At 32.8% G+C, this 14,257-nt stretch overlaps 1 protein-coding gene across 2 annotated transcripts; it reads left to right on the top strand.

Annotated features, from left to right (window-relative positions):
* Nucleotides 1-6,821: 6,821 nt before the first annotated feature.
* On the top strand, nucleotides 6,822-12,627 carry LOC134707515 (uncharacterized). Of its 2 annotated transcripts, none has more exons than XM_063567323.1 (4): nucleotides 6,822-7,069; nucleotides 9,997-10,146; nucleotides 10,774-10,932; nucleotides 12,192-12,627. In XM_063567323.1, exons 1-4 carry the CDS (start codon nucleotides 6,841-6,843, stop codon nucleotides 12,467-12,469), a joined length of 816 nt encoding a protein of 271 aa, XP_063423393.1. In that variant the 5' UTR covers nucleotides 6,822-6,840; the 3' UTR covers nucleotides 12,470-12,627. The 2 variants fall into 2 exon arrangements, with proteins under 2 accessions (XP_063423393.1, XP_063423394.1); XM_063567324.1 differs by having other exon boundaries at nucleotides 10,027-10,146.
* The last annotated feature ends 1,630 nt before the right edge of the window (nucleotides 12,628-14,257 follow it).

Raw genomic sequence — 14,257 nt, forward strand, 5'->3', positions numbered from 1 at the left:
GAGTGAGATTTTAAACCTCTCTTTTATATCTAGCCAATACAGAATAAACAAATACACAGCCATACGCACAGTAAAATTCCAATTGAAAGAAATATGAGTCTGATGTTAGACTAAGAAACACAAGAAATTAAACAAAGTGACAAAGATTGGTAAATTAACAAAGACCAACTAGCTGTCAATTACACTCCAGCTTTAGAACTCAATTAAATAAATTGAGAGATCATGTCTCATCATATGAAAATCAAGCAAAGTCCACTCCCGTTAAGGGTTAAGAATCATACAATCATAAAATATACGAGAGGAACATACACTCTATCAGTCAACAACTGATAAAATTGAGAATGGAATAATACATTTGTTTATTTCCGATGCGGAGACCATATAAGTGAAACCATATTATTTGCAAAAATACCATCTTTAATGACCTGACAACAGTATCGTAACCATATCCCTTCTGAAAAAAATCTGTTAATGGGTTGTTTATTATAATATATAGCTTATTGATTAAGAACAAATTATAAAATTGGAGGTCTCTAAACTTACTCTTCTATTAACCGTATCATGATTGAATTATATGTGTGTTTCTATTTTCGACAAAATTACCGAACTTAGAGAAAAAGCCAAACGGGAAAATTCATATAAACTGCAAAATAAAGGCAACAGTTGTATACTGATGTTAACAAGTCATAAATTGCACGCGATAAAACATATATGGGTTACAAACAAAAACCGAGGGAAACACACCAATGACAGGAGGAAAATAGTGTAACAACAGAAACTCGCAAAATCATACGCTATCAATTGACGGAACAAGTGAAAACAATTGTTCTCCTCTTATATTTAATGCGTTTCCCTCGGTTTAACTTTGTTACCCCGATTTTGTTTTTTGTCCATGGATTTATGAATTTTGAACAGCGGTATACTACTGTTGCTTTTATTTGTCCTATTCCTGACTTTGTACAGGTGTTTTCCGAAGAAAATTGTGGATTAAACATGGTTTCATAGTCAAATCTCCTGCATGTATGACAGTGGTGGCTTTCATTTCCGTTATATGACAACCAAAACTTGCATCTTAGGTGTAATATGACAATAATGGGGCCCAGAAGCCAAAACTGAGTAAATATATATAGGAAGATGTTGTATGAGTGCAAATGAAACAACTCTCCATCCAAGTTAGGATTTATAAAAGTAAACCATAATAGTTCAAGGTACGGACTTCAACACGGCGCGTTGGCTAACATCGCACTGCAAACTAGTAAGGGCCCCAAACATTACTAGTATAAAACAATTTAAACTGGAAAACCAAGGGTCTAATCTATATAAAAAAAAACAAGAAACGAGAAATACTTATGAACCACATCAACAAACGCGTTTCAGACATACAACACAACGGAATTAAATTAAGAGCCAAACAAATAAATAAATAAATATCATAATACAAGAATTTGCAAAATATAGCAACACTGCACAATGCCTGTGTATCCTAATCGTGAAAAGGATGCGAAAGATACCAAAAGGGGCTTTCAAACTCATAAGTGGAAAATATACTGACAACGCAATGGCCTTAGAAAAAAAGACTAGAAACAATATACATCGTTTTATATGTTTTGTTATTTGCTTTTGCCATTTGATGAGAGACTTTCCGTTTTGAATTTTCCTCAGAGTTCAGTATTTTTGTGATTTTATTTTTTTTATACAAAACAAAACAGAGAAACATTCAGACTTAAGCAAAATGTAACATTATCAAATTCCAAAAGGAAACGTTAGAATATAAGTACTCACAAAATGGTGAAATGTGAAAAAGCATCACGACTATCGTACTACAATGTCATCTTAAAAGAGATGATTTCAGCTTTCCAATTGTGAACTTTCCATTTCTATATAGCAACATTCCAGCAGCACCTGCATACGGGGTATATATCTCCCAATTGATACGATATTCCCGTGCTTGCATTTCCTATCATGATTATCTTGATAGAGGGTTACTGCTCACAAGGAAGCTATTAAACCAAGAGTTCCAAATGGTGAAGTTGAAATCATCCCTTCGTAAATTTTACGGACGCCATCACGAGTTGGTTGACCGTTATGGAATTACCGTTTCACAAATGATATCGGATATGTTCCTTACGTCGTAACTACAATCCCCTTCCCTTTCATGAATTTGACCTACCGAATTAGACTTTTTACCGGATTTGTAATCACATAAGCAACACGACGGGTGCCGCATGTGGAGCAGATCTGCCTACTCTTCCGGAGCACCTGAGATCACCCCTAGTTTTTGGTGGGTTCGTGTTTCGTTATTCTTTAGTGTTCTATGTTGTGTCATGTGTACTATTGTTTTTCTGTTTTTCTGTTTGTCTTTTTAATTTTTAGCCATGGCGTTGTCAGTTTGTTTTAGATTTACGAGTTTGACTGTCCCTTTGGTATCTTTGGTCCCTCTTTTACTAGTTCTTGTCTCTTAAATATAAATTTGTAGAAAGAGTACATTATAAAACCTTTCAGTGTTCAAAGATTTACTTTAGGACGCCATGGAGTTTGCCATATCTGAATATTTAACGCGTTATTGTTCGTTTTTTTTCACTAGAGCTATAATCAAACTTTTTAATAATTTCTTTCAGAAATCGTTACCAATTAATGCCTTGTGTACCTCAGTGGTTTTTTGTTTGATTTGTTTTACATTTATCTAATTTGATTTTGGAATTTCTCTTACAGGAATGTGCAGGAAATGGGGTATACTATGAGACCTTGGCTTGCATTACCTATAGTTAATATGAAGAAAGCTGAATTAAATCAGATTCACATGAAGAAGAATGTGTCAGTTGTGTTTTCCAAACTTTGCCTAAACAATCTTATTTCGTTGTCTTCCTCTCATGTGTTCCCTCGGTTTTAGTTTGTAGCCTGGATTTGTTTTTTCTCAGTCGATGTATGACTTTTGCACAGCTGTATACTACTGTTGTCTTTATCTATTAAAACGCGATCATAGTATGTACTAATTGTTGTTGTTTTTTTAAATAATTACACAACAGTCTGGCCGAACAAGTATGATATAATTTTGATAACTTGACGACTACATGCTTGTAGAATTCATTATTTTTGATTGCAAACATGATGAGATCCATTTTTTTAAGTGATTAAAACTCGAAACATTTTCATTTTGGACAGAAAAAACATTTGACAAAATAAATGAAATATGTTTATTGATAACGCTGATCCTTTCTCAAGAGAGAAGTTTAAAAGTTAGAAATCTTTTACACAACGCTTTGGACAAAATTTCATTAAAATGGAATGATTATAACAAATCTGAATAATTGATGTCATACAAAAAAAAATTACAAATAACATAAATTAAAGAATCATAAAAAGAAATCACTGAGTTACATGTACAAATTGTCCTATTTTTTCTTTATTGTATAACCAATCAGTTTGACAACATTTATCATACACTAGATATCGCAAAGTCTTTGCAAGATGAGAACGGTATGAAACAGTACTGCTAACATCTCTAAAGGTAATGATTTTTCAAGACAAATTGTACACGCGCAGAAACTTTCAAATGACAGTACTCGGTATTGCTGCGTTCATAAAAAAAACAGTCTTAGAAACAGTTAACATTATCAAAGACTTCTCATACGTACCACAAAAAACAGGCGTAAAGTACTTAGCCCGTAAATAGTTCCGTCCATCGCTCTTTCTTAAACATTGACCGACGAGATAAACTAAACATCGGTGTTCAACTGTTAAATGGTCCTTTTAGTTGTGAAGCTCAAAACATTAGCCAAATTGCTATCAAGTTTAAGTTTAGTTTTAGTTTTGGTTGTAACCTAGATTTGCTTTATGTCAATCGATAATGACTTTTAAACACGGTATACTACTGTTGCTTAATGGTAAAATCCGGGTAGTTCTCTGCATTTGCCGCAATAGAATGTTTGTTTATTTACAACATATAAGTTGAATTTTGAAAACCATAACAAAAATCTTGCATTTCCGTTATACTGAATTATAATGCTTATCTTGCAATTTGTGTCTTACATTGTGAATTCGTGTTGTAATGATTAGACAGGTTTAATACAGAGTTTCCTTAGAAGAATACAAAAAGCTAGGAACAACCTAAGACAACAGGTTCCAGAAACTCTTTCCTGGAATATTTTATTTACATGTTATAACTTGTGTCTATCTAAGTTTTTTTTAAACACAAAAGTAACACAAGAAATGTTAAACAAATTATGTGTTTCTATTGCAGTTGCAAACCGGTAAAATTCTTTTTTTTTTACAATGGTTATGATTTCCTTATGTGTGAATGTCAGCGTGCAAGTTAGTATTCGAACGAAAGTAGATAGTCGTGTAGTATCCAAAAACATGCTGAGTTTCACGGAAACTATGAAATGAAATCCAAAATGAAGATGCGAACCACGAATTGGTTATCTTTCTTTATATAGGAAGTTGAAGAATAATTCACGTAAAATTATAAATGATATGGAAATTAACACAATTCTCTAGTTCACACTGTGTTGTCGATAAATATTTCAGGAGACAGCATTATCTTTTGAGCATATTCTTTATAACTATATTTCAATTGCAAGTACATGTACATTGACTACAAAATTTAATCAAACGCGAGGTAACTCTAATGAATTATTTGTAAGAATCATTCATCGGCGACGATTCAGCATCCTGTGAGAAGTGATCAAGTGCCTATTTGTTAGTATATTTAAACAATATAAAAAAATCATTGAAAGTTATAATCAAAACATATATAAAGTAAAAGTATACATACATCGTACTAGTATTTTCTAAATTAAGGAATTATGAATATGATTATATAAAATGCCTAAAAATGGAAGATACTGTTATTAAATGCCTGAAAGATTTATGCTTTAAATTCACATAACAAAATACTTTAAAGAGGTTATGACTTTTAAAAAATGCCCAAAATTCACAATTAACAACAATCCGACCAAAGATCATAAAAACAGCCTCAATTCTCCAATTGTCTTCGATGCAGCGAGAAAATACAGCGAGTTGAGCCTCAGCTACCCCTCAATAAAAAGGGGAACTAATTCAGTGAAAATGGACGTCATACTAAACTCCAATACATATCTGATCAATCAATGTTGAAACGGTCGTAGACTAGTAGACTTAGTTGTGTTGTACTTGTACATATCAAAATCATACTAAATTGTAAGAAAAACAGCAAACGAATTGTCTGAACAGGTATGAATCTACCACAGTAGATTGGTACGAAAATTGAATGAAAGACTAAACATAACTATAAATTTTATTGTTCAGACTTTTAAAATGTAGTTAAGATCAAATAGCCGTTCATTTATAAAGTTCATTTACAAGTTATAATCATATAATCACTCGGTACATGTGAAATTCGAAATTCATAAATCGATTGAGAAAAAAACCAAATCCGGATTACAAAAACTGAGAGAAACGCATCAAATATAAGAGAAACTACGACACAACAGAAACACAACATTAAAATGTAACACACAGAAACATATAATATAACAATGTCCATTTTCCTGACTTGGTGCAGGACATTTTAAGAAAAAGATTTTTGGTTGAACCTGATTTAGTGGCATGCTTAACCTCCCGCGTGTATGGCAATGTAAAATATAACATCAAAATGACAACATAACATGACAGGACTACAATACAAATAAATAGGAGAACATATAGGATAGAGAAACACACGAACAATAGCTAACAAAAGGTACCAGGTTTAAAATTTAATACGCCAGACGTGCTTTTCGTCCACACAAGACTAATCAGTGACGCTCAGATGAAAAAAGTTTGAAAAAAGTACAAAGTCGAAGAGCAAAGACCAAAAGTTCCAAAGCGTTGCGACCAATACGGTTAGAATTTTCTGCCTGGATTTAGAACATCCTTGTTATTTAGAGTGATTAAAACTTTTGCAAACAGTAAATTTATAAAATGACTGTATAATAGATATACATGATAAAACTGAAGTGGTGACTAACTACAGAATTAAAAAAAGAATACATTACATAAATAAAGGCAACAACTAGTAGTATACCGTTGTTCGAAATTCATAAATCGATTGAGAGAGAAAATACAACACCGGGCTACAAACAAAAAATGAGGGTAACGCATCAAACTGAGCAAGGTATGATTAGCTTGAAATGTTCATGTACCCTGTTTTCAAAACAGGTATTCATTTAATGCGTTTAGAAACACATTTACATTTGTTAACATCTCTACACGGAATGTTTATGATAATATTATTTATAGAGACAACACACATATATACGATGTGTTTTGTCTTTGTCGGTTATAATATTGATTTTGTTCTTAATCAATTGAAACATATTTTTTCACAGTGGTCCTTCATCCTTGGAACACAAGTAAGTATGGTCATGTACATCAAACTTTAATGTTTATAAAGATTTTTTCTTGTGACAAAAAAACTTTTCAGCCAATCTTCTTGTTTACTTTTAAATTTAGTTCTATCTTATTCAATCTGATGTAGGAAGAAACTTTTTTTCGGGACTAACAAATCATTTCGACTTTACGAATAGAAAAAAAACCACTTTTTTTCATCAATATAACATATAGCCGAACAGGGATTATTTTAAACTGAAAGATTTCTGAATGTTTTCGCCGAAACAAACTATAATATATTTATTCACTTTTCTTTTTAATATTATATTATTAATTTTGTTTTGTGTATACCATTATATATCAATACTGTCATCAACATTGCATATCATAGCAAATGTCTGCTTTCTTTAAACTTCCCGTGGAAAATTTTCTGAAAATATAACATTAGTTCTATTTATAGTAGCTGAAAATGAAACTAGAACAACGTAAATAATGTCGGTGGCAGACACGTTAGTGTTAGGAATTGATAACTTTGTGGCATGCACTGGGTGTATAAAATGTACATTTTGGATCCTTTTGATAGGAATAATACTGCAAATAGTTGGTTTTAAAGGAAACAAGTGGTCAGTTTCATCCACATCTCAACATGGACTTCATTATCTATGTCATCGTCCTACAGATATGGATGTATCAGTACTGTGTTGTGATATTTTCGATACAGGTGTGTATATAATTATAAATCATTACACATATTCAATATCGAATTCCAAAGTACAGTGAAAGGCATTGAGTAAGAAATTGATAATTGTACTTAAGTACTTAGTATATTACATAAATATAATATTTTTGTTTCCTCATATATATATCGGCATGTTTCTTAGCTCTGTAATTAATTGTATCACATTATAACATATGTTGCTTAGTTGGTTTAACCCCGTTTGAGTTGAACTTCCCTCTGGTCCAGCCAATTAATATCGAGAAAGAATGCATGCATTGGCGGAAACAGATTTTTTTATAAGGGGCCCCCTGACTGCATAAGATTCGGCCAGCTCCAATAAAGCTTCAGTGACTTCCTCTATATAATCAACCAAAAAGGGGGACCTGGTCACCCTTTGGCTTCCTCCTTAATCCACATTGTGTATGAATACTTTTTCTCACGTTGCAAATATAGAGATAAGGAAATATTGTATGACGGTAATGAAACACCCATAAGAACATTGGACGAGGATGTAAACAAATATTATATGCGACATTATTTCTTCAACCATGCGTAAATCAAAACAGGGGGCTCCAATAGGAAAATAACTTATTAATGCTAAAATGGAAAACAAAAAACAAATTATACAGACAACAACCAGTGACAGTCATTGAAACAGAGATTCCTAGATAGGGACAGGTACATAACAAATGTGGCAGTGATGGATTTATCAAACAAACTAATCAAAACCACAACATTTGTTTTATTTTGACGTCGGGTCACGTTGAAGTTTCTTACATTTCATATTATCATTTCATTCCGGTGTTGTTGCATTTGATGCAGGATATGGATTAGATTTTTAATTGCCCAACACTTAATACATTTCTTACTAGGTTACTATGATTGAAATTGAAATTCTATAACCTATGCCAAGTTCTTTTTAATACCATGCATACCGTTTTAATTTATTATGATATTCAATGTATCATAGTTAGACAAATTTGGGGCTTCCTCTCAATAAAACATGTTGATCATCCGAACTGAGTGCAACTGTTATCTCCAAACATCATACAGGGCAATATTTAAATGTTTGCTAGTGTCTCACCTTCCTTTAACCGCATAAAACTCGGATTTACTGTAAAGAGCAATTAAAAAATATAATTGACACTTTATTGTCATGTGCAATCGTTTTCAATTTACAATGTGTTTGTGTGTTAGCGCTGGACTATGTTTCAGTGTTGCAGTATGCGTCTCGCTTGGTTGATTGTCAAATGGAGTACAACAAGTAAAATCCACAACGATCAGTTTGGGTAGTAACTATCATATCAAAAGGTATGTAGGTAATAAAGGGAATGGAATAATCTGAAGATAACAACACCTTGATGAATGACCATGAAAAAATCAAAGAAGACAGGACACAACAGAAGTCCAAAATAACAGGCACAAATAACTAAAGACTGGGCATTACTTATTATCGAACTCGCACACCTGCTCCAGCAGAGAAAACACTTTCTGCTTTTCTATTTGCTAAACCGTCATTTAGCTTATAACAAAAAGTAAAATCACAAAAATACTGAACTCAGAGGAAAATCAATTTGGAAAGTCCATAATCACATGGCAAAATCAAAAAACAAAACGCATCAAAAACGAATGGACAAGAACTGTCATATTCCTGACTTGGTACAGGCATTTTCAAATGTAGAAAATGGTGGATTAAACCTGGTTCTATAGCGCTAACCCTCTCACTTTAATAACAGTCTCATCAAATTCCGTTACATTTACATGATGCGTTAAATAAACAGTCACAATCAATAAAATAGTCAAAATATGGGAACATCAGTCATCATCGTATAACAATTTAACAGGACACAACAACATCTACTATCTACGAACACATGGATTGATTTGAGAGTCTGACGTCAGAAAAATTATATACGTCACATAAATTTGTCGTTCAATGTGCATACAATAGTTATCCAAAGTACCTGGATTATAAACAATTTTAAATTTTACATAGGCAATGAGCGCAGACAGGGTTAAAAAATCAAAAGTATGTAAGAATAAATTACAGAAATCAAACTAGTCCAAAAGTTATACATAGAATTTATGAGAATCCAAAACTTTTAAAAGGAACAATTTAACAGGACACAAAAACCTATCCACGAACACATGGATCTACTTGAGTGTCCGACGTCAGAAAAATTATATACGTCACATAAATTTGTCGTTCAATGTGCATACAAACAATTTTAAAATTTACATAGGCAATGTACGCATACAGGGTTAAAAAATCAAAAGTATGTAAGAATAAATTACAGAAATAGACCGAGATTCAAACTAGTCCAAAAATTATACATAGAATATATGAGAATCCAAAACTTTTTAAAGGGAACAATTTAACAGGACACAATAACATCTACTGTCTAAGAACACATGGATTGATTTGAGTGTCTGAAACAAGTTTGTTTATTGTAAACGAGAAATATCTGCTACTTGGTTAGCTTCAACTGCTCCATCGAATAAGATAGTTGTCAAAGGTACCAGGATTATAATTTATAATTTAGTACGCCAGACTCGCGTTTCGTCTACATAAGACTCATCATTGACGCTCATGTAAAAATATATATATAGCCAAACAAGTACAAAGTTGAAGAGTATTGAGAATCCAAAATTCTAAAACGTTGTGCCAAAAACGGCTAAGGTAATCTATGCCTGGGATAAGAAAATCCGTAGTTTTCGAAAAATTCTAAGTTTTGTATACAGGTTATGAAAAGGACCACATTATTGATATTTAGGTCATAACCGAAGTGTTGACTACTTGGCTGGTGATACCCTCGGGGACGAAGTTCATTCATAATTTGTGTCGGTAACTAATGTCTCTAAATATCCCGCTATTTGAAAATATGTGTTTTGTCTGTCAATGTGTTTTAACTCATTATTTGTACCATCAGGTTGGTTGACTGCAGCGTATGTTTGTCAAGTTGTAGGAATCGTCAGTGCAGTAGCTACATTCATATCCGTTCTGCTGTTTACATGTTCTACAAGGACAAGAGGACAAAAATATACCAGAATTATATTTCAGAATCTAGCTTTATTCACAGGTAATTGTTACAACTAAATAGAATAATCTATGGTGTAAACAAATTACAAACTATATTTTGAAAGCACATGATCATGATTTTGTTCTGACGTTAATTGTGGACACTCATCAGGACAAAGTACAAAGTAAATTAAGTTTGGAAATCAAATAAAGATAAAGTAGTATAGAAAGGAAAAGGTACGATAAGGCCCAAACAAACTTCAGACATCAGGGAATATTTTAACATAATAAGTAGCTTTCCAAAACAGAATTTGAAAAATGAGAAAAATAGGGGGGCCAAAACGGGCCTTGTCGTTCCTTGTCCTGTCTATTAGCCTTGAACAAATACTATGTTAGATATGAAGTTATGTTGTTATTGTCATCGAGAACTATCTCCCGATGTTCAGGTGAAGTTGATTTAAGCAGTTACTGGCAATCGTAAGTATTTCAACAGTGGAAAAAAACTTACTATTATATAACAGACATACAAATATCACAGACATGAACAAACGACAAACACGGAACTAGAGAACCATGCACATTTAAGTAACTAAACTGGTCAGAGAGTAAGCAGGTTCTTGATAGTATAACCTACATTGAGTTACAAATTGTAACAGTACTGAAAAGATAACATTTCACTTTGTTGTAGGTACAACTATAGGTTCTAGTGCTGCAATCTACGCTGGTTACTACTGGAAGAATCACATTCTTAAAGACCACCATCTTGGCACTTCATTTACAATTGTTGTCCTTTCTTGTCTGTCTTTCTTAACCGTGTGGTTAATAATAAGTGTGAATGGATGCACAGGTAACTTACAAATACGATACACGGCCTATGTTCTAATATTGCCTTGGAAAATAACAAATATGTAAATGGAGCAAATCTATCAGCTGATTGTCTGATCATCCCTTCGAACAAGGATGAGATAAACAATATGCCTTGGCCTTTATATTCTCGATATGTACATGCTGTGTAATTGCCAACTGGGTCAAACATTTTTTTATAGACATCTGTTAAGATGCACTTTTTATGAGTACGAGTACTGGTATATTGGAGCCAAGACAATAACAATCAAAACCAAGGAGAAAACAAAGACTTACAAAACCATAGGACATTTAGATAAACAGTTATAAATAATAATTAAGAAACTTCGAACTCCGCTTAAATCATAGAGTGAAATTAGGTGCTCCGGAGGGGAACAAAATAGACTAATGTTTATGTGGAAGACGACATGACACCATGCAGACTCGTATCGTGTGAACAAGCAACGTTAATATCCAGACGAGTTTTAATATGTTCTATCGAGTAACGTTTGATTAAATACTTATCGAGATAAGAATGGTAGGTTCATATTGTTTTCATTTCCCAAACATAGCTTATCTTTGCCGTATTCGGCACAATATTTTGAAATTTGGGGTCCACAATGCTCTTAATTTTGTACTTTTTTAGCTTTATAACTATTTTGATCTGAGCGTCAATTATGAGTCTTATATAGACGACACGCGCGTCTGGCGAATTTACTATTAAATTGTAATCCTTGTACATCCTTGATAACTGTTCATATCCTAAAAAAAACTAGTTTCAACCCGCCATTTATTCATGGCATTGTCCAAAGTAATGCACTTTATAGGTGGTTGTCTTCTATTATAATTCCTTATGTTTTTTATGTTTAGAATTATGTTGTCGAAATTAGTTTCTGTATAATTAAATTACAACTATTACTAGACTTGGAACGATATAGATAAAGACATATGTATATTACTGACGACCAGGTTTCTCTCTAGAGTTCAGTTTGTCATTGCATAGCTGCTTTCCTGGCGCGACCCTACATTTCATATTCGTACTTCAATCTGTACTATCGCCTTGGAAAATAATATAACGGATAGGATAGAAGTTTCACAGTTTCATTGTCCAGTATGTTTCAATCAGCTATGAATGACTTGTAGCGGTTGGGATGTGCTTTTAATTAAATTTGAGTTATCTTTCTTACTGTCCAAAGTATATTTGATCAAAAACAACCAATACGAAATACATTTTTTTTAATATTCATATGTATATCTTAATAGGATATTTTGAGGACACTCCACCATCTTGTCCAACTGCACAAACGCCTTTGCTTGCTTCTGCTCCGCAAAGAGATAGGACCAGAACCTCGATGGATGTTTCTACAAGAGGACAAATACCAACGTGTGCTATCTGTTTTGAAAATCAACGTGACGTGATATTCAACTGTGGACATTTGGTATGCTGCAATACATGTGCAACAACATTACAAAACTCGGGTAGTTATATCTGCCCAAGTTGTAGAAGACCAATAACATCACAAAGACGTGTATATATATAACTATATATTGATTTAATGATTTGTCTTTGTACATGTATAATTTATATTTGCATTTCACTTTGTATGAGACATGGATTTCTCTTTTTTATATCATGCGTTGTAGTATTGGCATACAAAGTGGGCAAAACTGCAGTATATTAAAAGAAATTCAGACCATAGTTTTTTGTGCCACAAGATATTGCCATTGAAAGGGTTAAAATAGGGTCGCTTTTGGCCCATATAATTTGCAATCCCACATCTGACCGTCTTTGTCTGTTATACATGTATACAGTTTCGATCTCACGATGATTCTTTTATGAAAATTTGGCATACAAGCTATTTTCCACTAAGTTAATTCCAATATGCAATAAAAAGATATGTGCTAAATTTAGAGATAATTGGGATCAAAATTTTAAACATTTACCTAAAATTTTGGTTTCTTTGACATGTTTAACTTTCTGAAAGACTTACTGAACGTTTTTGTTTCAAACGCTTAACACATACGGAACTTGAGTAACAATTCTTTGGAAATGATTTATGATAACAAAATTTCATGATTTTAGTAAAAAGGGATTATTTTTTTTGGCTGCATATTTATAGTATTTAAGAAAACAAAATCAATAGTCACTCTCTTTTATTTTTCGATTTATGACTTTGACTTTCCCTCTGGTATCTTTCGCCCCTCTTAAATAAAGTCATTTGTCATTTAAAGATGGGTCTATAAAGTCGTTTTCGATCGTTAGATTAAAACCCCTCAAAACATGCATCTTTTCCCGATATGTTTCAATAATAATATAAAATTGAAGTTAGAAGTTAAACAAGTAAACAATACATAAGAAATAAACACAGACAACTGGTTTGCTTTCCATACTGAAATTGATTTGAAATGATAAATGTAATACTATTTGTACCATCTGTATGTTTCTATTAAGCTAAGGCTCTTTAAATCTATGACTTGAATGTCCCGAATCTGAGGAACCTGATCATCATGTGCAATAGTCGAATGAATATTACACAATGCAGATAGCATAAACTCCGGAAATAATTATATAAAGTAACGTTTCACCTTCATTCACAGATCTAAATCATTTTCCTAGTTTGTTTTCAAATATTTCCGTCTCAAACATTACTGTCATATACGTTTCTGGCGCAGTACAATTTGTACGGTTTAATGTATTTGCTACCGCTAGGTCAAATAGTCTAATGTCGACCGAACGGGCCAACATATTATCCATCTTGCAAAGCCAAACGGATGCTTCTCTTTATATTGTTTTGGTATAAATAAAATTAATGTCTGCTCTCGCTGTGTTGTGCAAACTTTTCCACTTGAAAAATGAATCAATTACAATTCTTATATATTTGCTATTGAAACTCAATGACCTACCGAATTAGACTATTTACCGGATTTGTAATCACATGAGCAACATGACGGGTGTCACATGTGGAGCAAAATCTGCTTACCCTTCCGGAGCACCTGAGACCACCCCTAGTTTTTGATGGGGTTCGTGTTGTTTATTCTTTAGTTTTCTATGTTGTGTCATGTGTACTATTGTTTTTCTGTTTGTCCTTTTTTTTAGCCATGACGTTGTCAGTTTATTTTAGATTTATGAGTTTGACTGTCCCTTTGGTTTCTTTCGTCCTTCTTTTTTCAATAAAGTCTTCACAAAAAAGCTTAATCTAATGTTTAGCTATGAAAGGTGTTTTTAGTCATGCAAGTTTCTATCATTTATCAACATACGACTGTGCATGATAGTTTATAATCCTGGTACCTTTGATAACTATATATAATAAGTGTCTAATTATAGGACA

The sequence above is a fragment of the Mytilus trossulus genome, chromosome 2, assembly GCF_036588685.1.
Source record: "Mytilus trossulus isolate FHL-02 chromosome 2, PNRI_Mtr1.1.1.hap1, whole genome shotgun sequence".
NCBI classification, from domain to species: Eukaryota; Metazoa; Mollusca; class Bivalvia; order Mytilida; family Mytilidae; genus Mytilus; species Mytilus trossulus.

Bases quoted from the DNA above. Each gene is read 5' to 3' on its own strand.
- LOC134707515 (XM_063567323.1), top strand. From the start codon at position 6,841: ATGTCGGTGGCAGACACGTTAGTGTTAGGAATTGATAACTTTGTGGCA. The intron at 7,070-9,996 runs GTGTGTATATAA...TTGTACCATCAG, and splicing joins TTGTGATATTTTCGATACAG to GTTGGTTGACTGCAGCGTAT. The intron at 10,147-10,773 runs GTAATTGTTACA...ACTTTGTTGTAG, and splicing joins GAATCTAGCTTTATTCACAG to GTACAACTATAGGTTCTAGT.